This window comes from Curcuma longa, chromosome 4, assembly GCF_044706935.1.
Source record: "Curcuma longa cultivar G26 ecotype Majalengka, Jawa Barat chromosome 4, ITB_CL_G26_1.1, whole genome shotgun sequence".
NCBI lineage: Eukaryota > Viridiplantae > Streptophyta > Magnoliopsida > Zingiberales > Zingiberaceae > Curcuma > Curcuma longa.
Genome location: NC_133864.1, coordinates 16,865,462 through 16,889,355, shown reverse-complemented (window position 1 = coordinate 16,889,355; position 23,894 = coordinate 16,865,462). Strand labels below are relative to the sequence as shown.

The 23,894-nt window shown below is 33.9% G+C and overlaps 2 protein-coding genes across 2 annotated transcripts; one reads left to right on the top strand and one right to left on the bottom strand.

Annotated features, from left to right (window-relative positions):
- Positions 1 to 2,055: 2,055 nt before the first annotated feature.
- On the bottom strand, positions 2,056 to 6,305 carry LOC141828049 (protein CHAPERONE-LIKE PROTEIN OF POR1, chloroplastic). The gene is made up of 3 exons (XM_074715401.1): positions 5,910 to 6,305; positions 2,688 to 3,048; positions 2,056 to 2,327 (listed from the first exon to the last, which is right to left on the bottom strand). Exons 1-3 carry the CDS (start codon positions 6,237 to 6,239, stop codon positions 2,152 to 2,154), a joined length of 867 nt encoding a protein of 288 aa, XP_074571502.1. The 5' UTR covers positions 6,240 to 6,305; the 3' UTR covers positions 2,056 to 2,151.
- A 1,294-nt stretch (positions 6,306 to 7,599) lies between these two features.
- Positions 7,600 to 22,656, top strand: LOC141826489 (uncharacterized). The gene is made up of 13 exons (XM_074713740.1): positions 7,600 to 8,228; positions 14,465 to 14,549; positions 14,636 to 14,692; positions 15,526 to 15,581; positions 15,841 to 16,069; positions 17,563 to 17,649; positions 17,723 to 17,797; positions 17,891 to 17,974; positions 19,725 to 19,783; positions 20,355 to 20,586; positions 20,710 to 20,798; positions 21,997 to 22,111; positions 22,179 to 22,656. The coding sequence occupies exons 1-13, from the start codon at positions 7,690 to 7,692 to the stop codon at positions 22,218 to 22,220; spliced, it is 1,749 nt and encodes a 582-aa protein (XP_074569841.1). The 5' UTR covers positions 7,600 to 7,689; the 3' UTR covers positions 22,221 to 22,656.
- The last annotated feature ends 1,238 nt before the right edge of the window (positions 22,657 to 23,894 follow it).

Here is a 23,894-nt window from a genome sequence, read left to right as displayed (position 1 = left end):
AACATAGTCTAAAAATATAAATTAAGAGCTCTTATATTAATTTTTTAAAACCTCAATAAATAAGCATTTATGATAAATCTAAATGTACTTTAATGCCCTATTTCTTTTTTTCTTTTTTCTTTTTTTTTTGTCTTTTCCTGAGAGTTATTTTTCGTCTTAAATTGCTGTCTTTATTTCTTTCTTTCGGTCCGCACCTGACCTGCGAATAAACAGCACGAGTCTCACAATTGCGATGAGGTGGATGTGTGTAATTGATTCGTTGGCTTCTTCACATCATGGTTCATGGAGCATCAAGATGCCAGCCTAGTGTCGATTTTGGACGCCGTCCACAAACCGTTAATTCGAATCAGACCCAATTGATTTGACTCTTCCGTCAAATAATTTAGTCAGATTGAAATTTTAACAATCTACTATTTAAAAGTGAGCCTAAATCAATTAATCCACCCGGATAACGAATCTAGACAGACTAATCCATAGAGAGTTTGAGTTGGTCCACATATTGAGAAAAAGGGAAAAAAATTTCAAAAAACTTAATAAGTTTGTGAGCCGATCCATCTAATCCACAATCTAAATTTAATTAATTAATAAAATTTTTAATATATATATATATATATATATATATATATTTTATTTATTTATTGACAGACTCGTAATTGACCCGTTTAATTTATAACCCACCTTAGGATTAGATTGGATTGAGAATTTCCCAACCTACCATCCAACCTGCTCCGTCATGGATCGGCCTGTCTAATAATACTATGCATAACTAGGATTGTAAACGAGTCGAACTTTATGATGTTTAAACTTATTTGATAAGGTAATCGAGTCAAGTCAATCCAAGTCTAAAATGAACGAAGCCGTTGAAACGATTGTTCATGCTTGACTTCGTTTCTTTTTTATAAGCTTGAGTTTGGTTCAAACTTAGCTTGAATTTGATTCATTTAGATATTATCGAACTTTCAATTCAAGTTTATTTGATTGTTTAAAAATTTTACATTTTAAATTTATTTGATTACCTATTAAGTTTGATAATACAAACTTATTTATTTATTTTAAAATTTTTTTATTTATTTAATAGGTTGATAAGAATTTTATTAATAAATATGGTTCAAGAATATTATTTACGAATATTATTACAAAATTAAAACTTAAATGTATTCAAACTTATTCATTTAATTTAAAAAGTTTATTTAAGTTTAGTCATTTAATTGATCTTGTATATATTGAACGAATATAAATAAGTTCTTATCAAATCGAACACCAAATTTGTTAAAATCCTATGCATAACAAGGCATCGGGCTAATATTCCTCAAAACATGAATCTAATAAACATGTGGCAAAAAGTGAAGACGTTCATCTCTAGCGCCCCTCAATGTCGACCTCATAACGACTTGAAAGGTACAATCACAATAATCGAGTGACCTCTTTAAATGATAAATATTTTATTCTCAAAAAAGATTGATGAATCTAATAAATATTATAGCAAAAAGATAAAATCCATCATCTCAACGGTCCATATCAATCGGTCTCACGACCATCAGAAGGAAATAGTTGATCATGTTAAAGGACATTGTATTTTTTTCAACTTCATCGAGATTCGATCCTTATCCATTATAACAACATTTATCCTATAGTAGCTAACTTAATCTTGCCCTAAGAGCTTTACTAGTTTATCAATTTCTTAGATAATAAAATCTATGTCACTTAAAAGGAGCCACTCGGTCATGATGAACCTAGTAAACATGATATACGGTTTCATGGAGCAAGAGAAATCATCCATATCATCCATAGGGAAAGTCTATCAATCAACCCCTAAAATTTGATCTGACATTATTTTTTAAAACCGTCAGCTTCAGAATAATTTAGAAAATATGTAAATAATCGCAGGACACTAGATTTACTTGTCAATGAACAATTACTGATATCCACACATCAGAGGACTGGGGAGATTATAACTCCTGCCAGTAAAAACTCAACAAACTTTAGATTTCTAACTTACTTTTACGATCAAACACAGGACAGTAACTTTCTGATGAAACACAGCAAGCGAACTCATTTCCCTCATGCTGAATTTTATAAATCATGTTAAACAATATACAGGGCAGTTAGGTTTCAGTGTAGTGTAGAAGCATAAACAGTCATTCTCTGAACCTAAGTGAGATACAGAGATACCAAGAACTGTGAAATGAGAATGAACTCACTCACGATTATCGCAGGTGAATGGATGCCGTAAAACGAAACGATATCGACTTGCAGCCATTGCTCCACTGCTGACCCAATTGCCGCGCCCACGACAAGTCCACCAACACTGACTACTGCTGCTTTCCCTGCAAAAGGCTCATGGAGTTTATTTCCACATTCATGAATCCATACCATGAAACGAGCCTGTCCACAACAATCTCAGATGAGTATCAAATTTGGCATTTGGTATTAGGTAAAACATCAATCTGAATCCTCCTATTTAGACAGATAAAATTCAAAGTTTGTTTTGTGAAATCAGCATGTATACTGCAGACTTCTTAGCATTCATGCGAGTAGCTAGCAACTAGAATCGAAAGAGATATATAATTCCTCGCAGAGCCAATGTATAACTTCAAAAACACTTTGTGTGCATAAAAAAGTGGGGTTATAAGCATTTAACTACAATGGAATAGATACTGATTATAATGAATTGAGCAGAAGCTTACCTAGGCCAAGTCTCTTCTTCGATAAAAAATACAAGGAAGCACCAATACTCGTAGCTATTATTAACCCAGGAACATCAGCTCCAGTATATGGTCCAGCAGAGGTGGGGGAGGAACCGCTAACAAATGTGAAAAGCATCAAGGCTCCATAAACACCTCCTTTTGTACCCAAATCGATTGCAGATGGAGATTCAATCGAAACAGGAATGTTTTTGATCCTCGCTTGCAACCACTCTGGCAATGCATTTAGTCCTGTGCTCTTTCTAGGTCTTACATCAGCATATCTAATGCCACTGTTTGCAACTTTGCCAGATCGTCGTCTTGACAAGCTCTGCATAAGCAACACCTCATATGCAGCCTCCACCTGAAAACCATAAACTAGATGGAATCAGGTGCAAAAAATCATATATAAATTAAGCATTTAGTGCTCCATCAATCCTTCTCAACGGCCACATAATGCCGGAAAAATCATTTAGGTTTTCCCTGACAAGCAACAGCTGCAAATGCAACACAAACTTAGGGTCTGGAAGACATTCCAGAAAACCCTTCTCCAATAAAGAATAAGCTTGCCGTAATTCAAACACAAATTTGCCCATATAATTACAGTTACCTGTATGAACAAGAGTATCATACTGCACCATATGGTGTAAATTACTTGAATACTTGCAACATGATGTACAACATAGAGGAGTTCAAGAGAACATGTCATATGTGAGAATCTCAAATATGCTGGAACTCTGCCTACCAATCTATAAAATGAGTTACCAACAAGAATGGTGGCTCGAGTAAGTGAATATGAAGGATGAAATGAAAGAGTGTAAAAGTGGATAGTCATGGAAAATTTAGGTCGAAGAAATGGAGCAAGGGAAGAGCTTCTACATGCATCCTTTTGTTCATACAATGATGGGACACTAGGAATAGTATTTTAGCGCATCACAATCTTCAAGGTGAGCCTAGATCCTGCCACGGTTTAGAACCAACAGTATGATGGTTTGAAATTGCCAATTCAATGGTTCTCAATAGGTTGACCCTTAACGTTAACCGTCCACGATGGTTACAATTCACGGTTCAGAACCGTCGATTCATGCTTTGGTTCACAGTTCATTATGGTTCAAAATTATTATTATTTTAAAATTATAAAGAAGGACTTGCACTCATTTAAATTGTCTTCTTATCTCCTATGATTTTAAAGGAGTATCTCAAATCTTAGAAGTGTCGCCATCAGTATTTCCTTTGTGTCTCAGGTGTTGGAACTTATTCGAGTTTATCATCAGTAAATTGAATATCATGATTCTCATTCGGATTGACTATTTCTTTGCTTCTCTGAGATCAAGATAATGAACCTCTTTAATTATAGAGTTTGGAGAATAATAAATACTAAATTATAACTATCGATAAAAAAATAGTCAAATAATCTGAATCGTTAAAAATAAATAAAAAATCCCCTCTCTCCTAACAGTCAAAATTGCTTTTATTCCTTCTCTCTAGTAAACGAACTATTACAGAGTTGAAAGAAATTATTTACTCTCTTACATTATTTTCAACTATTAAGAATAACAATATAGTCAAAGAAAATTATTGATTAGTTATTAAATAATTAACTAATACATAAGGGTGTAAGTAGTTGTAGTCTAGTTGGTTATCATACTCAACTCTCATTTGGGAGGTTCGAATCTTGACAACGGAATTTTTTTAAACAAATATTCATATAACATCTGTAATAATAAAAAAACCCCATGGCGGTTAACTGCCGGTTTGAACCGATTAACTGTCAGTTCGACGGTTAATTAGGCCTGTGAACCTTAACCAACCCGGCCCCTACCGAGCCAGTTATGGGTCAGGCCTGGTAACCCAGTCAATAGATAACTGACTTGTTGACCGGTTACGAGCTCGGGCCGGGTTTGGTTATATAAATGTAAAAAATGGAGTACTCCAACAGTAACTAAATAAGCCTAGGTGCCTAGCCCTATCCATGACTCACCATACCCCTAATAATCCTAATATCCTAACAGAAACCCAAATAACCTTAAATCCCTAATATCTTGGAGTCTACTATTGGTTTTTTATTTTATTTTTTTTAATTTCCAGATTAAACCGAATTAAGCTGTAACTGAACCAAACTTTTCAGTTGGTAAACCGTTCCAGGTTCAGTTTCAGGTCGAACCTTTCAATCTGAAAACAATAGTTTGAGTTTGCTTTTCCTTATCAAACTGGTAATTTGACCTGTGCCCACTCCTAGTCACCAGAAGGAACTCATAACTGACATTTCAGGGAACTGGATGGACTTACATGCAACATAATTAAGCCGTCAATACTAATTTTGAGGCTCCTATGTTTACAACCATGTTGGCAAGATTGATTTTGTGAAACTAATACATGTTTAATATGCAACAGATTTCTTGAACATATTCAAAAGTACATGCATATTGCTCTTCTGTATCCACTATCTCAGTAAATTAAAAGTGTGTTCCTATTTTTTAGAGATGTAAAAATTTGGAGAATAATAAACAAGCAAATCAAACTAATGCATTATAGGAAACCCCAAGGAAGAATTAAACAGCAGTACAACCTCATAGCCAACACTGGGCAATCAAACTAGGAGAGGAGTATTCGGCAGCAAATTGTTGTATGAGCACTAGAAACAACACCCTTAGAAGATATTTCTGACTGTAAAAAGATGAACAAAAACTAGGATAATCCGCATAAATATAAACTTCAGTTTGACCACTTTCTCCAGAGAATTCAGAAATAATCCTCTGAAACAACTAAAAAGTAAAACGAGTAATTCAGTCTTCTCTCCAGTTGAACCTACCTCAAAAACCTAAAGATCAGCTACAACAAATGAGACACAAGAACCATGTTTTTCACACCCAATTTATACTAACAAAGCAACAAACAGTAAGAGATCCAATTATTTACTAATTAATAAAAAGTTCCTACCCTTCCATCAGTTCCTCTAAATGTGGAAGATGTAAATGAACCAGTGACTCAATGATAGTCAAACGAGGGTTAGGGCATTCATCCATCCACACAAATTGTTGAAGAAGCAAAAATTGACAAGAAATCTTAATGCAACCCAAATTCCCAACATTTTATAGTAATTGATTCCACTTTCATACTTAGAAAAACGTTTTCCGACGCGTTCTCCTTATCATTGGAGCAATACTTTTTCCCTAAGGCAGTAAGCACAACAAAATCCATCAACTGGGAGACGAAATCAGAAACCTGCGCAACGGCCTCCGTGTCGTCCCGGCTGGAAGCTAGCACGGCGTTCTTGGCCCTAACGATTTCGTCAAAGGAGGCACCTTCCGCCACGCCGAGAATCTTGAGCGCGCTCTCCACCGTCATTTCCTGCGGCGCGGAGGAGTCATCGGCCCTGGACCCCGCCAGTGGCTGCGCTCTGCGGCTGGGGGACTTCCGGCAAAGCAGCGCCCCCGGCGCCCACATCGGGATTCTCCACCGGCGCAAACCATCCCGGCGGGCGGAGACCGCCCTCGCCGGCGACGAATTGCCACGGACGACGGAGCCATTCAGGGAGAGAGCAGCAGCCGCCATTTTTTGCCCCTCTCTCTCTCTCTCTCACACACACACACACACACACACACACAGAGAATTATTGTTTTCCTTTTCTTCGAGAAGTAAGCGTTAATCCATTCTCAAGTGTTACTATAATAAGCAATTAGAAAGTTGACCCAGAAAAAAAAACATTTATAAATATCAAATCTAATTTTATTCAGAAATTTATAATTAATTATAGAACGGAATTCATAACGATCTTAAATTAAAAATATCATTTAAAATTTTTTGAATAATTTTAATCTTCATTTTTTTCTATATTATAATATTTATAAAATCGTAGCTATAACTATATAATAATTACTATTTCGTAATTAAATAAAATAATAATAATTATTATTATATTATTTTAAGAGCGTGGAGTACTTTTTTTAATAAAAATTAAGATGTCCCTGATTCAATTCATTTGGTCTATTTTTTATTTCTTATCAGTTTTGTGAATTTTCTTTTATTTCAATAAATTAAAATTATGATAAAAAAGGAGTTTTTTTGGCTCGTAGGCGACAAAGGAACAAAAGTACAAGACAAAACAAAGGATGTGGCTACGGACTCAAGAAGAGGTGTGTTAGAATAGAACTCAATTATCAAAAAAGTTTTATTGAAAATAATTATTTTAATAATATTATATAAATAAATAACTCTCTAAAAATTTAGAAAATAGTTTTGGATAAATTACTAAAATTATATTAAGATTTTATTATTGGGCAAAAAATTTTGAAATCAAAGAGATTATATTCCACTTTAATTTTTTATCAAAAGAACATTCCATAAAATGCATAAATTATTTAATTATTTATATTATAATATCTTTTTTATATTTTTAACCTAAATTTTGAAACGAAAATGTCATAATTTTTATTTCAGATTGAACGATAAGATATATAATATATTAAATCAAAATTACATTTATTATCAAGTCTAACTTATAACAATTCAGTCTTAAAGTTAAAAAATATCATTTATTTTTTAAAAAAATTTAATCCTCTTTATTTGAGTTTTTTTTTCATATTATAATTATTATAATTATTATAAAATTATAGATGTTACAACTACAATTATAATAATTATGATATTATAGTGGCTACAATATATGTATAATTATGATTTATAATTATTATAATATACTATTCAGAATTTAGATCCGAGATATAGCATGGAATAATAATTGAAAAAAATAGTTATGTTAAAAAAATTAAAATGAACGTTCATGATTTGAAAAAAAAAACGTCTCTTTGATTTTTACCATTAGTTTTACTCTTCGCATCAAGATTCACATTTTCAAGATCTGAAATCTATAAAGATCTTCTAGATCCGACCGAGTTCGACCCTTTCATGGTTCCGCTCTTTCTTTAGGGTTTTATTTTGCTTTCCCGAAAGGTGGCAGTAGGGTTTGGAGGTCCGTTGCTATTCCCAATTCGAGGCGGTCGCCATGGAGTTCGACGAGTACGAGTACCTCGAGAAGACGGTAGAGAATCCGGAGCTCTCCGGAGAAAAGCCGTCAGCCAACGGCGCCGGGGAGAAGGACCGGAGGAAGAGCTCCAAGCACCGCTCGTCCGATGACGCTGACCGCGATTCCGAGCGCCGTTCTAAGCGGTCTAGGTCGGAGGAGAAAAGCAGCCGCGAGCACCGCGACCGGCACCGTGAGAGCGGCTCGTCCCGCCACCGCGACAGGGGTTCGCCAGATCGCCGGGACAAGGAGCGGCACAGAGAGCGCGACCGGGAACGGGATCGTGAGGGGAGGGAGGCGGAGAGGATCCAAGAGAAGGAGAGGATCAGGGAACGGGAGAAGGAGAAGGAGAAAGAGAGGGAGAAGGAAAAGGAGATGGAAAGGGAAAGGGAGAGAGAAAAAGAAAGAGAAAGGCCGCGGAGGAGCAGTAGCCGTTCAGAGAGGCACAGAGACGAAGATCGGGAGAGATACATAGAAAAGAGTAAGGAGAGAGACTACAGAGAAAGAGATCGCGAGCCCAGGTACTGCTTTCTCAGCTTCCTTTATGTGAAATTTCAAAAGTGTTCTTTTCATGATTTTAAACTCACTTGTTTCTATGGATTCTAGCTGCCACGAGAGCGTTAACATCGTACCATTATTCTCTTAATAATTACGCTAAACTCAAGTGTACAATTCGCTGTACATTTTTACTCTTAATATGGTCGAATACATTCCTTGACACTGTTGAATACTGATTCTTATTGAAGTGTTTTTTCTATCAATTACATTGTCGATACATATCGTCATTTAGGGCACAGTAACAAAGCAATTTGAGGACATGCGGGATGCTCCAGTGTTGACTTTTTAATACTATGTAGTTTTGCGTGGAATCTCCTGCTGTAGTATTTAAGTAGCATGGCTTGTTTGTGGAAAAAATAGAATGCCGCAAGTTATATAAGAACAGTAACATAGTTAGAAATAGTAAATAAAAATTAGAATTTTTCAAATGAGATACTAGGTGGTAGTATCACAGAATGCTTAGACCTATCATCTATCTCAGGAAGCCAATTTTTTAGTGCATTAGTTTTCTTAACATATTGTTATTCGTTGAACTACTGGATGATCAAAAGTCGGTAGTGCAACATGGATGGCTATTTTTTCTCTGGAATATACCACATGGCTATATGCATTAGTTTTTATGGACCAGATCAAGACTGTCAAGATCGAAATTTGACCTAGGAACTTTAAAAGACTCAGGTTCAGGTTCCAGTTAGAAGTTAAAAGAATCTCATGTAATTGGAAGTTTTACAAAATTAAAATAATAAGCTTTAAAATGTCAAAAGTGAATGCAAGTACATCCAATCCATTTAAGGCCCAAGGATGTTGATTTGTTAAGATCTCAAAATGATTTAGATCCTGCTTGGTATCTGGATCATTTAAATCAGTTTGGGTTGTAAAATCTTAAAGTTCCAATCACAATCCTAATTACAATGGACCAGGTATTTCACTAAACCCATGTTCACTCCTTATAGCTGACTGCTAATCATTTTGTCTGTCTATATTTATTTGATCAGTTAATTCACTTCTTAGGTTGAGTTTCCACCAGTAATTATGACCGCTTTTGATCTAGAAGAGGATGTTGACTTTGCCATGAGCTATTGGTACTATTTTTATGCCAGCGATATAGTAAAATTCATCATCGTAAGAGGCCACTGATTGTGTGTTGGTCCAATGTTATATAAATTTTTTTGTTGATATGGATCAAGTTGTATTTTTGTCTATTAAATTCAAGATTAACCTTTTAGATGAGATCCGGACAATGAGTGTGTACTTACATTATATTCAAGAAATTTCATTCAGTAATAGGTATCCTTTGCTTGATATGGAAACATACTTCATCTTGTTGTTGTTTAGTGACAGTAAATTTTTGTAACCTATGCCGTTCTCCTGTGTTGTCAATTGGTGTTACATAAATTTCTAGAATACTATAGCGACTGAAGTATTGATCCATATCCTATCCATAAATTTATTCCTTAATAGTTAGTGATTTTATGCTCAACTGTAAGCCTGCACATTGTTACTTACAAGTGGTGTGATAGTCACAATTGAGCTTGAGTTTCTTATCCTGAGTGGAACCCTAGAAATGATATGAACTTCACCTCTATATTGTCCTGATTGGCAGTTCAAAGTAAAGATGATTGCATTGTTATTTGTTACGATCTCATGATAAAACATGAAGAGAAAGGCTTAGTCATATTTTTAGTTAACATACAAGCCAGAGTATATGCGGTTCTATGCAGATGCTAAAGGCATTTTTGATGGTTAAAATATTAGGAAGGATGTAAAGAGAAATTTGTTAACTTGATTTGTGAAATTCAATTTAGATGGAGGGCCTGAGGTCTGAGGAGGGTCTTTTTAGTAGGACTGTACTTTTTGGTCATATTTAGATCTCTAGATTATAAATCATCAAAAGAATTTTTTTTTAATATGGCTGCACAGGCAGTGTATCCACATAAATGCATGCAGCGCAGAGCCACATTTCCTATTTCATATGTGGTCAGCTGGCCACCAATTTGTGGTTTGGCGCACAGAATGGTTGCGATAAACTATATCAAAACCACATGCCACGCTACATAAAGACTATGCTTGGTAAATTGATCTCAATGAATTATTTAAGTTCATATGATTTTTTAATATTGAATTAGCAGTTGCTTAAGGCAATTAATTTATTAGTGTAAAACTGTAAATTTTACATGGATGTATTATGTGGTAAGCATACAGATATTTTGTTATATGTTTTGACACTACATGCATTGTTGTTAATATAATTTAATATAAAATTCCAAAATGGGGTTCTTATCCATCACACATCACTTGTAAGTGACACGAGAGGCCTTATCCATTTGGGTATCTCAATATGAAAAGGGTGGCAGGAGATACCCTGGAAGCGATCCATCATGTCAGCACTCAGATGTGATGGAAATTTATTACCAGTGTCCAGTGTGTAGGGTTATCCTTTTGGGTTTCAGTTGTGTCATGAGTTGAGAAACTTTTTGCTTGCTGAATGATTCACTTGCATAAATTTACATTATCTGGATTGCTTTGATCCCACTAGTAGATTTCTGGCTTTAGTTTTTAGTTTTTGTGGGATACTGTTTGCATTCTTTAGTTGTAGGTGTTTCCTCCTGGGAGTCTTGGATCACTTCCCAATGGGAAGGACCATAATCAGCTTGAACTATAATAAAATCTGTGTTATTTCACAGAGAGCCAACAAGGGATTCCATTGATAACTGGCCGTTTTGATTCTTTGGAACAACTCGATGAATTTAGTAAATCCTTTTAGGAGGCCCCCAATGACCATAGATCGAACCTATCCCTTTTTTACAGTACGATGATTGGCTGTTCACGGACTAGCTGTACCTACTGTTTCTTTTTTGGGATCAATACAACAATGCAGTTCATCCAACGATAAACCTAATTCGAATTATAGACCTATGACAGAATCAAATCCGAATGAACAAAATGTTGAATTGAATCCTGCCAGACTATACTGGGGTTTATAACTCATTTTTGTACTTGCTGTTTTATTTTCCAATTATTTATTCAATTGAGGGAAAGAGAATAATAGGAATTCTCTTATCCCATTTGGAAAGATACCGTCCTCATAATTATCAATGGCTGCTTTTGTCTATAGCATGACCATTTGAAAAAATGTGGAGGAAAGTAGGGGAAATGGCTGATACTACTAGAAGGATTCTTCTTTGGTTGGTGGGTACTGTAACTGGTATTCTTGTGATCGGTTTAATAGGTGTTTTCCCTTTCCTTATAAGATTTCCATTATTGGATTCATAATAGAAAATAAACAAACATCTTGAAAAAGTGTGAATCAATGGTTTCTTGTTTCTAATAATTCACTAAAGATATTATTAAATTATATTTACTTTTTACACTGTACACAATTAAATTAATTTAATTTATATGTATAATATAATGGATCTTATATCCATTAACAATTCTTTTTGTTGATTATAAATTTTTTTGTTTGAATCTTTTCATTTCAAGTAATTGGTTGGTCTTAGTCATATAGTTGTAATAACATACATATATAATGTAATAATATATAACGTAATTATATAATATATATATATATATATATATATATATATATGTATATATATAATGTAATAATTCTATGTAATATAGAATATATTATGTAATGTAATATAAAATAGTATATAATACTTAATGAAAGAAAGAAATGAAAGAAAGAAAACCCGGCGATAACAATCTATATTCATAATGCAACTGTTAGATCCAAAATAAAGGTCTTTCTTAACCGAATTAGAAGTATAGAACTCTCCGATATGGAAAGACGGAATATAGAATCTAAAAGGATACATTACGTTCATGCATTACTTCCATACCAAGGTTTGCGCGGTTGATGATATCAGCCCAAGTGTTAATAACACGACCCTGACTGTCAACTACGGATTGGTTAAAATTAAAACCATTTAGGTTGAAAGCCATAGTGCTAATACCTAAAGCAGTGAACCAAATACCAATTACAGGCCAAGCAGCCAAGAAGAAATGTAAAGAACGAGAATTGTTGAAACTAGCATATTGGAAGATCAATCACCCAAAATAACCATGAGCAGCTACGATATTATAAGTCTCTTCCTCTTGGCCAAATCTGTAACCTTCATTTTTTTTAGTTTTTGTGGGATACTGTTTGCATTCTTTAGTTGTAGGTGTTTCCTCCTAGGAGTCTTGGATCACTTCCCAATGGGAAGGACCATAATCAGCTTGAACTATAATAAAATCTGTGTTAGTTGCCTAGAACGTTCTACTGCACTTATTGGAGCTTAGCTATGATTGAAAATACTATGTTTTGGTGTTACTATTTTACATATAGTGGTTTGTGTCAAATCTTCTCTGTAATGAAAGCTCTTCTATTGAAATGGCCTAGAATAGTGAATATGAATCCACCCAGTAACTTTGTATTTTATGAGGTCTATGCAAATCAATCTTAGTGGCACAATATTAGATTTTCCTTTCATAATTTACCTGGCACCATCCTTGTTGTTGCTTACAGCTTCCTCTTTCAAACATTCATGTTCCTTCTCTTCCTTCTACCTTATTATAGGAGTTGATCTCTCTACCAAAGGTTCTGAAAGTTTGTATGAACTAATAAGATTGGTAAGTTTATCTGCCAATTTGGTTTGTGTGCCTCCTTCATTAGTAGCCACATTGAATAAATGACATGATTCTTGTGATGTTCTACTCAAGATTCATAGCTTATGATTCAATATTCTAAATATCAAACACTAATGCGAACTCGCAGATATGCTAGAGCAAACTCAGATGGTCACCGCAAAATGAGCATTATTGAGGAATTCAGGTCAATAGGATTTAAAGACACATTTTTTTTATGAGTTTCTCAAATTAAATTGTCATGAAAACTGGTTGAATGGGGGTGAGATTTGAAGACCATCAGTGATGTCATATTATGAATTTAGATTTTCTGCATCTCAGAACAAGATAGCTGAAATATATTTGTTCTGTTGCAGAAATGCTGGTGGAGTCTTGGGCTTTTCACAGAAGCATTTCTTCTGATGATTATGCAGCATTTATGTTCTGTTGGCTGCACAAATAGCCTTTTTTCTCTCTTTAATTTTCTTTGCAGGGTATATCATTAAGACATTCATTGGTTGATGGTTCCAATGTACATCAAATTAAGCCTCTTAGACATAGCATGCCCCAGTTTAAGTTTTTTTAAGGTTAAATTTCACGGCCTGCAGCTTCCAAACGTGGCAAAAGTGTTTATGCCTTCACTTATTCAAAAAAAAAAAAAACATTTACTAACTTGTGGTTCTTAAATTCTGCTATGTTGTGGACAATGCACTTCTATCACTGAATAATCTTTAATAATCTCTAAGGTTTGAAAACAGCAATGCCAAACTTTAATCTTGAATATGATTATGCCATTTATGCTATTGTTTATGACAATGACCCATTTTCACTCGTAGATTCATGCTATAATGGATTCTAAGTTATCAAGGTGATTGACCATTTGCACTCATAGTTTATGTATGCTATAATGGGTCTATCTATTCTGTCTCACTGCCTTTTTTGAGGTTTTCTCATGAATTCTTTAATAAAATTTTAAATTGCCTTCAAATCAATTTAACATGCTCCCAGCTAAAGTTATTTGATTGTCACAGTTACTTGTTCTGAAAAGGAAGGAATTAGCATAATGCATGAAGTAATATTATTTATTTGCTTATTCTTGTTGATAAAATGCAGATGTCTGTTTTTTTTTTTTTTCATTTAGTACATTTGTTTGGCTTCTGCTGATATTCACTGATGTTATACAAGATTATTACAATATTATTTTCTTTCTTTCATTTTTGTTCAGGATATTTGGTGAACTTTGCAAATTGCTTGGACAATGTTGTGACATATGACCATGAGAACATGCCTCAGTACCTTTCTCATTGCATTCTTTTAAGCTGCAGACCTACTATGTGCTTCTATGATTTTCCTTGTGCCAAATATTGTCCTGGGATACTAGAACTCTTTTATTTTAAAATTTTTATTAGTTGAATTTCATTGAGCTATTATATTGGCCTTTATGTTATACCATCTCAGACTAATTGAATAGGTTGATTATGACTGGCAAGTTGGCAATCACATATTGTTCTTCTTGGCTAATCTGGATACTTGATTTTTCTGCTGTTTCTTTTTGCACTAGGCAAGTTATTTTTCTTTTTTCATACAGACATCACAGAGAAAAGAAGGACGATGGTGCACCTGAGCCAGAAGCTGATCCTGAACGAGATCAAAGAACTGTATTTGCTTATCAGGTATTTCCTGTCACATGTCTCCTTTCTGTCAAATAAGTATATCTTTGCTCACAACTGTTATGCTGATTGCTTTTATATGCTTACAGCTTTCTTTGAAGGCAGACGAAAGAGATGTTTATGAATTTTTCTCAAAAGCAGGAAAGGTCGGTATGAAGTTTGTTTAATAATGAGATAGATGATAGTCTATAGATAATCTATTTTATTTTCCTATCCTGCTACTTTATGCACCACATTTTTTTTCTGTGCAAAGGGCAGTTAATTGTACTATATGGGCCGGCAGTTGATTAATAAAGTAAAAATTAATTTTGGCAGTAGGTTTTCAGAAGATTCTCAGATGGAAATAGAGGAAGATTAAAGTGGATGAAATGATCCTACTAATTAGAAAAAATATGTTAGTTTGTAAAGTATTGTTACTTTCTTGGATGGGATGAGTCAGAATTGGCATACTAAGAAATCACTATTGTCAAATTAGGATACCACTATCTTATTACACATGTCATGTGTTTCTGATGCTGTTCCTTGTCAGAACTGTATGGAAAATTCCTAGGAAAAAACATCGTTGAATTTATCAATGGATCTCATGATAGATGTGCATGATATCAAACTGTGTTGATTTGGCTATTTCAACATTGAATAAATATTTCAAAATCCTAATGTGGGAAATGAAAAGTCAATCAGTTTTGTGTTATTTGTTTTGATTTTTTTTTACTTCTCTACCATCTAGTTAATTACTATTTGAGTTATTTCTTACATTTTTCTTCATAATCGCCTTTTAAATTTTAGTTAAATGAAAATCCTTTTATGTAGAACCAAACATTTAGATTTGATAAGATCCTATTCTTACTTTATTTTATTGTTTAAGGAAAACTTCTTTTACAACAATTAGGTAGGCTTAACAGTTGTGCTAAATCAAGAATCTACATTAGAAATTTGGATATCTCATGATGTTTCTCATAATGGATTTCTGTTTATCCAGGTGCGTGATGTTCGCCTCATAATGGATCGGAATTCTAGACGTTCTAAAGGAGTTGGGTAAGCTTTCTGCTTTTGATATCTTTCTCTCACAAACATTTTTTCAAAAAGTTGAGAAGTGTGGAAGCATGCACTGAATTGTATTACCCACCTAGGTTTTGACTAAATGCTATAGTTTACCCACACCATACAGATATTGTTTTTACATCTCTTTAACTGTTCAATTTTATTGTTGATTCAGTTGTCCAAATATTCTGCTCATTATATATTACTTTTAAGGTTTATTTTCCGTCATAAAAGAACTTATTACAAATTCCAGGTACATTGAGTTCTATGATGTGATGTCAGTCCCAATGGCGATAGCTCTTTCAGGCCAACTTCTCCTTGGTCAGCCAGTTATGGTGAAACCCTCAGAGGCTGAGAAAAACTTGGTTCAGTCAAACACAACTGCAGGGGGAACAGGGCTAACTGGGCCAAATTCAGGTGCTGCTAGACGGTTATATGTCGGTAATCTTCATTTGAACATAACCGAGCCTCAACTTCGCCAGGTTCTACTTCTAATTATTTGGTGTCCAACTTTATTTAGGCTTATTTATCTCTTGGCTGGAATGCTTAGACTCAGATTTCCAATTTGCTTGCCAACTGCACCAAATATATTCCATGTTTCACTTTTGATTATCAGGCTGTTTGGCCTTTGCCATGTTATGATATGGCTATGGCCTTTGCCATATTGCTTGCATTGCAGATCTTCCAAAATTCAGAAAATAATTTGCTCTTGTATCATCTGTCAACATAGTCTATATTTTCAAACAGAACATAGAATCTCATAAAACATATGCAAACATATTGTGTCTAATTGCAATTCTGTTTGTCAAAGATATGAATAGAAATCTTGCCACTGGGTTACAGATTTAGCTGCGGAGACTCACTACCTCACTAGAAATTGGAATCATGGGATCTATTCTTCTGGATCATATTGACTTGTTGGAACAAAACCGAAGGCATAGATTTTTCTAAGATGAAGGCTGATGAGGCATCTATTCTTCCCACATCTATCACGATTTAGATCAGAACCTGCATAGGTCTGACATCGGATTAGTTCCATGTAGTATGATTATCCTGCAGTCACAATGCTGACCGAGACTTGGTGCCCAGTTCGGCCAATCATAAGAAGTCATTATAACCCACTTTGGTTAAATTGGATTCACAGATTGGAGATGGATATTAGAATTGAAATTGAAAGGCATGATAGAATTTTTACGCTTTTGGCCGGTTTCTACCTGATTCATGCACATTTGCCTTTGCATTTGTTTGGTAATTTATAGTCTTCTGCCCAAATATTCAACTAGTCTAAGTCAGCCATCCAATTCATCTGTTTGCCTTTCTCCAATTCTCTGCCTGTATCTGTCTAAATATTTGGATTTACACTTGAAACTTGTAGTAACTGCACCGAGTACTCACTCCACCTTTCATTGTATCACTTCTAAAACGTTGCAGTACACGTTGACACAGGTTTCGATTTCCCTTTTCACTTTTGCTACATTTTCTTTAGAGCTTGCTCAAAGCATAGTTCTCTGATCTTCTCTCTCTCTCTCTCTCTCTCTCTCTATATATATATATATATATATATATATATATATGGACCAAAAGGAATATCTGCCATGTGCTGGTCTAAATTGGTTTCTTATCTTTTACCTCAATTTGCTGAAGGTTTTGGCCATAGATGTTAAATGGGTAGATATTGTCTGAGATAGAACTGGCCAGAAGCAATCTGTCTTTGAGATAAGTAGTTGATCTAGTTTGGTTCTGATAGATCCAACTGAAAAACTAATGTAAGTCTGGTTGATTGGCATTTTTTTATTGTTTTCTGCTATATCTTCTGTTAACTTATTTCTCAGAGAATAGAGCACATGTAGATGGTGTAGGTCTTAATTTACAGGAATAAGGCAACCCTAAAAACAAGGCTGGATTACTATATATAGCTGCTATAGCTATCAGACAATTTGATCTTCACTTGATGACTTTTGGATTCTATGTTTAGGTCTTTGAACCATTTGGACAAGTTGAGCTAGTTCAATTGCCCCTTGATCCACTTACTGGGCTTTGCAAAGGCTATGGTTTTATACAGGTAAATACTGTATTAAGATTTTCTTGGCTGATTGCTATGGTGATAACTAAAATCTTATCATATATCTTTTTAGTTTGCTCGTCTTGAAGATGCAAGAGCTGCACAGAGTTTAAATGGGCAATTAGAAATTGCTGGCAGGACAATAAAGGTTTGTTTTTTCTTTCAGTTTCTTATATATTCATGACTCAGAGTTAATGATGTGATTCACAATTTTGTTTGTTATTTGTCAATTTTCACCTAGGTTTCAGCTGTGACGGATCAAACTGGAGTTCAAGATACTGGGACAAATGCTGCTGATCTTGATGATGATGAAGGCGGAGGCTTGGTTTGCATCTGCTTCTTTATTATTGCATTTAAAAATTTCTTGCAGTAACATGTGATAAATTATTATTGAGCATGCTACTTTTACCTGAAATAAGTGTGTTGTCATCTTTCTAGTGTTTTGATCTGCCATATTTTGTTGCAGATTGTGCTAAGCAGCATGATTCTTGTTATTTTTTCTGCTTGAAGTTTATCTTACTAGCATCACTGTTGTAATTTTTGGTGCTAGGGAGCTCCATGCTCAGTTCCAAATGGACAAGTATGGTGGTCCATGGCGTGCTTATTTCCCAGGTAGCTAATATTTTTGGTATTGGTTGGGCTCCATCCCATTTCAATATAAAATGAAACGACATTTATACCTGAGTCATACGGGCACATAGACAAGTGCCATGCTTAGATTGAGGGGTTCCTTCTCCAAAGGAGCTACCCTTTTTGGGATGGATCGTGTTCAGCCCTCACTTCAACAGCAATATTTGGATAGGTGGCTTTTTCGTTGAGATTCTAGTTGCAATAACTTCTAACTACCGCTTGAATGAGGAATTAGAAGAGCCATATAAAATGCCAGAACTGAAAATAAGATTGATTTTTAGATTTTTCCATGGCAAACCTACAATTTGCCTCTTGGCAAAAGGCACGAAAGATAGTACGGCCGCAACAAGTTTTTGTAGTCTCATATGTAATTGCATATGCTTATGGATGCATATTTCTCTAATTTTCAAATTGCTCACCTAGATTGAATATTAATGTGAGGTTAATGGAAAAATGTATTATTTTCCATGTGCAATTAGGTGTAGCTCAAATAGATGGTTAAATGAGAGAAAATAAGTTGAAATTTTTGTATATGTTTAAAGGCGATCAATTGGAGTGGATATGGACTCCAATTGAATGAGTTAAGAGATCAATTGGAGTGGATATGGACTCCAAAGAAAATTTTAGTTGATGCAATGTATGACTAAATTGATTTAAATTTTTAAAATTATTTATCATGCTAAATGGTGGAATATTCATGTATTCGAATCCAATTGGTTGGGATATTCAAGGCTTTTGATAAAGAGTCTGATGATGTTCAACTAGTCCAATCTAATTTGCTAGTTTTTGCTCACTTAATCATTTTAGGATTTAAAAATGGTATCATACTTGCATGGTTTTTATGTGTGCCATGTTTAGTTGCAAAATTTCCTGGATTTCAATAAGTCAATTCATCTTTTTATCTAAGAAGCTATTGATTTGCTTCACAGGGAGAGGAACTTTCTACTTTCTTGGATAATCAGGAATGTAGAGCTGCAATAGGAAATTTGTATTTTCTTGATGGATGAAATAATTCAAACTAAGTTTATGAGTGCAATGAGATTGTGTCAACTGATAGGAATTTCATGGTTAAAATAGCTTGGTTGGATATTTTTTACCAACGTTTTCTGACATTTGTACATAGAATACAAGTTCATTATCAAACAAAGTTTGAGGTTGATAATGCAAATTCTCTTGGAATTTATGCTTCAACCAGATTCAATCTTTCTATGGAGATTAACTCAGCAAATCCATGATTTCTTGAGCTTTGATACCTTAGCCCCATGAATTGTCCTTTCTCTCTACCTTCTATTTTACTTATTTATTTATTTATTGACTAGAATTCTTTTGTATGAACTTGATTTATATTGCCCTTTGAATATAATAGTTGGTTTGATGTTGACCATTTTTGCCATGTGACATCAAATCCATGATTTCTGACCATTTCTTGTTACTCATATTTGCAGTCTCTTAATGCTAGTTCCAGAGCACTTTTGATGCAGAAATTGGCAGGCACTGCTGGCAGGTATTGTACTAACGAACTGATCTCTAATATTAAATGTGTGATCTTGTATAGTTAATTATTTGGTTTTGGCACATGTTACAGAGAAATTGTGTTTGGTTCAAAGAATGGAACTGATGTGGAATAAAATAACTCTTCCTAGGGAATGGAATTGACTAGGAATATAATAGGAATATGTGTTCCGTGGTTTGATTTATAGAATGAAATAGATGTTTCATTTAAATCCTCCTTCATGGCTTGTGAAAAGTTATAAGTTTATAGACCGAATATTCTTCACAATAATAAAATACATCCTATCTGGCTTCTCTAGCTTGCAAGATCTGCCTTCTTTGGATGGTTGAATAGAGTTAGGTATTTTTTTGAAGATTAGAATAGAGGAGGAATACTTTTTGGTGTTCATTTTCATAATCAAACATAGGAAATCTTATTCCACTAAATTCATAGGAAACGTAATGGCTATTCCTATGAACCAAACACACCATAAAAGGCTACCATGAGTTGTTTGTTCTTTTGGTTTGATTCAACCTAATAAATTAAGTATAAATTTTGTTTTTGTTCTTATGATTATTTGCAGTATTCCTGGAACTCTTGCTGCTCCTGCTGCCAATCCTGCCCTTCTCACTCCAGCTGCATCAATTCTGGGTCCTTCTATGATTCCTTCAATTCTACAGCCTTCTGTGCCTTCACATGTAGGCCTTCCAACTTCAGGTCTGCCAGTTGCTTCAACAGCTGCAGTTCCTCTACAGACTGCTGGAGTCCCTAGTGAATGTTTACTGCTGAAAAATATGTTTGATCCTACTGTGGAGGTTAATATTCTGGATTTTATTAATTTCCTTCTCTCTGTTATCTGATGCGACTTCTTGATATGTATTTCTGTCATTAATAACTATGCTGGTGTGATTAACTGTTTTTTTTTTTATTCTTGACAGAGTGAACCAGATTTTGATTTAGACATTAAGGAGGATGTGCATGATGAATGCTCCAAGTTTGGATCAGTAAAGCACATTCACGTGGACAAGTTAGTTCTCAATGATATTGCACTATCATAATTTTTGATTACTTTGTCCAGTTAAATTTCATGCTTGGGGTGCTATTTTTGTTTGTTAACATCATTAGAATTGATCCAAGTTGCAACTAAGCTTGGTATGTTATAGAAGATCCAAGTTTCTAGATTAAGATTAATCTTGTTCTATTTCGACAGCAGGATTTGGATCAGATTGAGTTGACTTGGAATGATTGTAGGATCAGGTTCTTGTTGGATTAAGCTCTCATGAACAATTTCAGATTTATAGGGATGCTGATTACGGATGAGTTTGTGGTGTTGGGTACAGTTTCAATATAATCTAGAGCGATGAAATAGAGACATAGTGAAATGATGAACTGAAACATCTCCTTATATATATTTGATTAAAATATCTCAATTAATACATCAGGTTCCTTTTTATGTGGAGAAACATAAGAGAGTAAATGAAATGTTTTTCATGATTTCTTGTTTGTATGTTCTCATATGCAAGTTATGAAAAGTTAACCGAGATTGTTCTTTGTGTTATTGTAAAATGAATGAATATCTATTAATTAGTAAACTAGCTGTTAGAATTTGCTATCTGTTAATTGGTATCTGTTGCTAGTTTACATTTTATAAATACACTTTTGTATTTGATCATCCAACATGACACTCTCCCTCTCCCTCTCCCATGTGTGTTGCATATGCAATTGAGTTTCATTCTGTAGATGAAAAAAATCTAATCAATCAAGTCAAATGCAATCAAACTAAAGGTGGCTTGACCAAATAAGAGTTTCCAGCCTTAATATAACCCTGATACAGTGAGTGATGTAGAAGAGTTAAGAGTGTAATGGAGGAATATTAATATGATAATTGTATTTTGTTAGTTTTTTTCCTTAGCGTATTAGTTTTTGTGCAAGTTTTTTGGTAACTACTCTAGGTTTTGAAGTGTGCACTATACAGTTGCTCAACCTTACGGCATCTGCATACGTTTGAGGCTTTGAGATCTTTGGTCACTTTGTTCCTAATCCTATACTACTAACAACAGTTATTATTCTGTCGTTTTATTATCGATCAAATTAAAATGTTAGATCTATTGTACAATGGCTGTTACTGTTTTTTCCATTGACATTTAGGTGGCGATCTAGCCTATCATATTATATGCAATTTAGCATTATTTTGAGCTTAACTTTGATCTTTACCTGTCAAACAGAAATAGTGCTGGGTATGTATATCTCCGCTTTGACAATGTAACCTCATCCATGAAAGCACAGAACGCACTTCATGGGAGGTGGTTTGCCGGAAAGATGATCACTGCAACTTACATGGTAATCGACGCTCTTCTTGTTTGTAATGTGTCAACCGGTCGATGCTAACCGACTGTTATGAATCCAGGCTCCCCAGCAGTATATGGCAAAATTTCCGAATGCTAGCTGAAAAGATCAGTTCAAAACGAGACAGAATAGCTAGTAGGACAAGTGGTGTAGATGGTCAAGTTTTTTTTTTACGCGTCTGTTCTGGGAAGCCATTATTTTTTTTTCCTGCAGCATGGAAGGAAGTTTCGTGGTTCATTAGACAAACTCAGGGTGCTCCAATCTCCAGTTGAAAGATGTTTTGAAGCTTTCGGTATCATAGAATTTTCCATTTTTCTCCACATTATTGAACAGTTTCTAAGAGCCTGATACCATAACCTTGGGACCTTTTTATGTATAATCATCTTCCTTTGCTCGTCGAGTACTGATAGTTTATCTCCCCGGGGTTGAAAGTCTAAGCTTTATCGTCGCCTAGGGTTCATGAGCGAGTCGTTTGCAACTATTGTAATCTTGATTGTTGTACTGATGAAATGGTTAGTGGATTAATTATCTTGGATGTATGCATTGATGAACTAATTGTTAGTGGTAGGAACTTTTTTTTTTGGTTAAATTTACTATTTTCTAGTTCTTCCTTCGATTCGTTGTGTCTAAATGTGTAGTTGTCGGTCGTTTTATCTTGTTTCAAGCGTTTTTCAAAATCAATTTACTTGTTATATCTAGTTCTTTTATTGTATTGTGTTAGGTTAAGGCAAAATTTTGAAGGGAGAAGACAGCTTTTAGCATCCCTTGTAGAGGTTAAAATGACTTAGTTTTGCTATGGATTCATTCATGAATCTTTTAAGTACACAATACATCAACTGAGTTTTTGTTTTATTATTATATTTTTCAAGCTCTAACTAACTAAACTAACCGACAACGAATAATAAATTTCATAAACTTTTCTTTGTTTCTTTAAAAATTAAGGGGTTAACAGTTTTCTCTTTTATGAAAAATAAATGTTCAATTTTTTTATTGAATCCTCAAAGAGATATTGCGTGGGATTGCAGTTATGGTTTTGTTATTATTATAATATGAAAAAAATTAGATAAAAGTCAAAGATGTTTTCGAAAAAGATGTAAATAATATGTTTTAAATTTAAAATTAATTATTCATCTCTAAATAAATTTTGATTTAATATATATATATATGTCTATTGTTTGAATTTAAGTTAAAAATTATGTACTCTTAAAATTTATGGTTTAATATACGTTATAATTGCTATAATTATATGACAGTTGAATTATAACAATTTTATAATTACGTAATATTTTATAGCCATAGTTGTGTATTGTAGTGGTTACAAAGTGAGTTTAAAATCGTAGTGGTTACAAAATAAATGTTAAATTTTAAATTTTAAAAGATAATAATTTTTAATTTGAGTTGAACTACGAAACATATAATATATCAAATCAAAATTCGATTAAGAACTACAATTAATTATATAGAAAAATTCATAATAATAAAATTTTAAATTAAAAATATTATTTAAAAATTATTTTAAAGTTTCTAAATAATTTTAATCTTAATTTTTTTCTATTATAGTAACTATGATTTCATAACATTTATAATATGCCCAATCAATTAGGATTCTAGAATAATATTAAGAATATTTATATGATTTTATTATAAGGAATGAAACATCATTTAATAAAACATTAATATAGGATGTCTACTTGAATGATTCCTTGAAAAAAACACAAAACCGTCCTCCTGACTTTTGCTCAATTTTTTTTTTCGTTACTCTACGCGTAATTTTGGA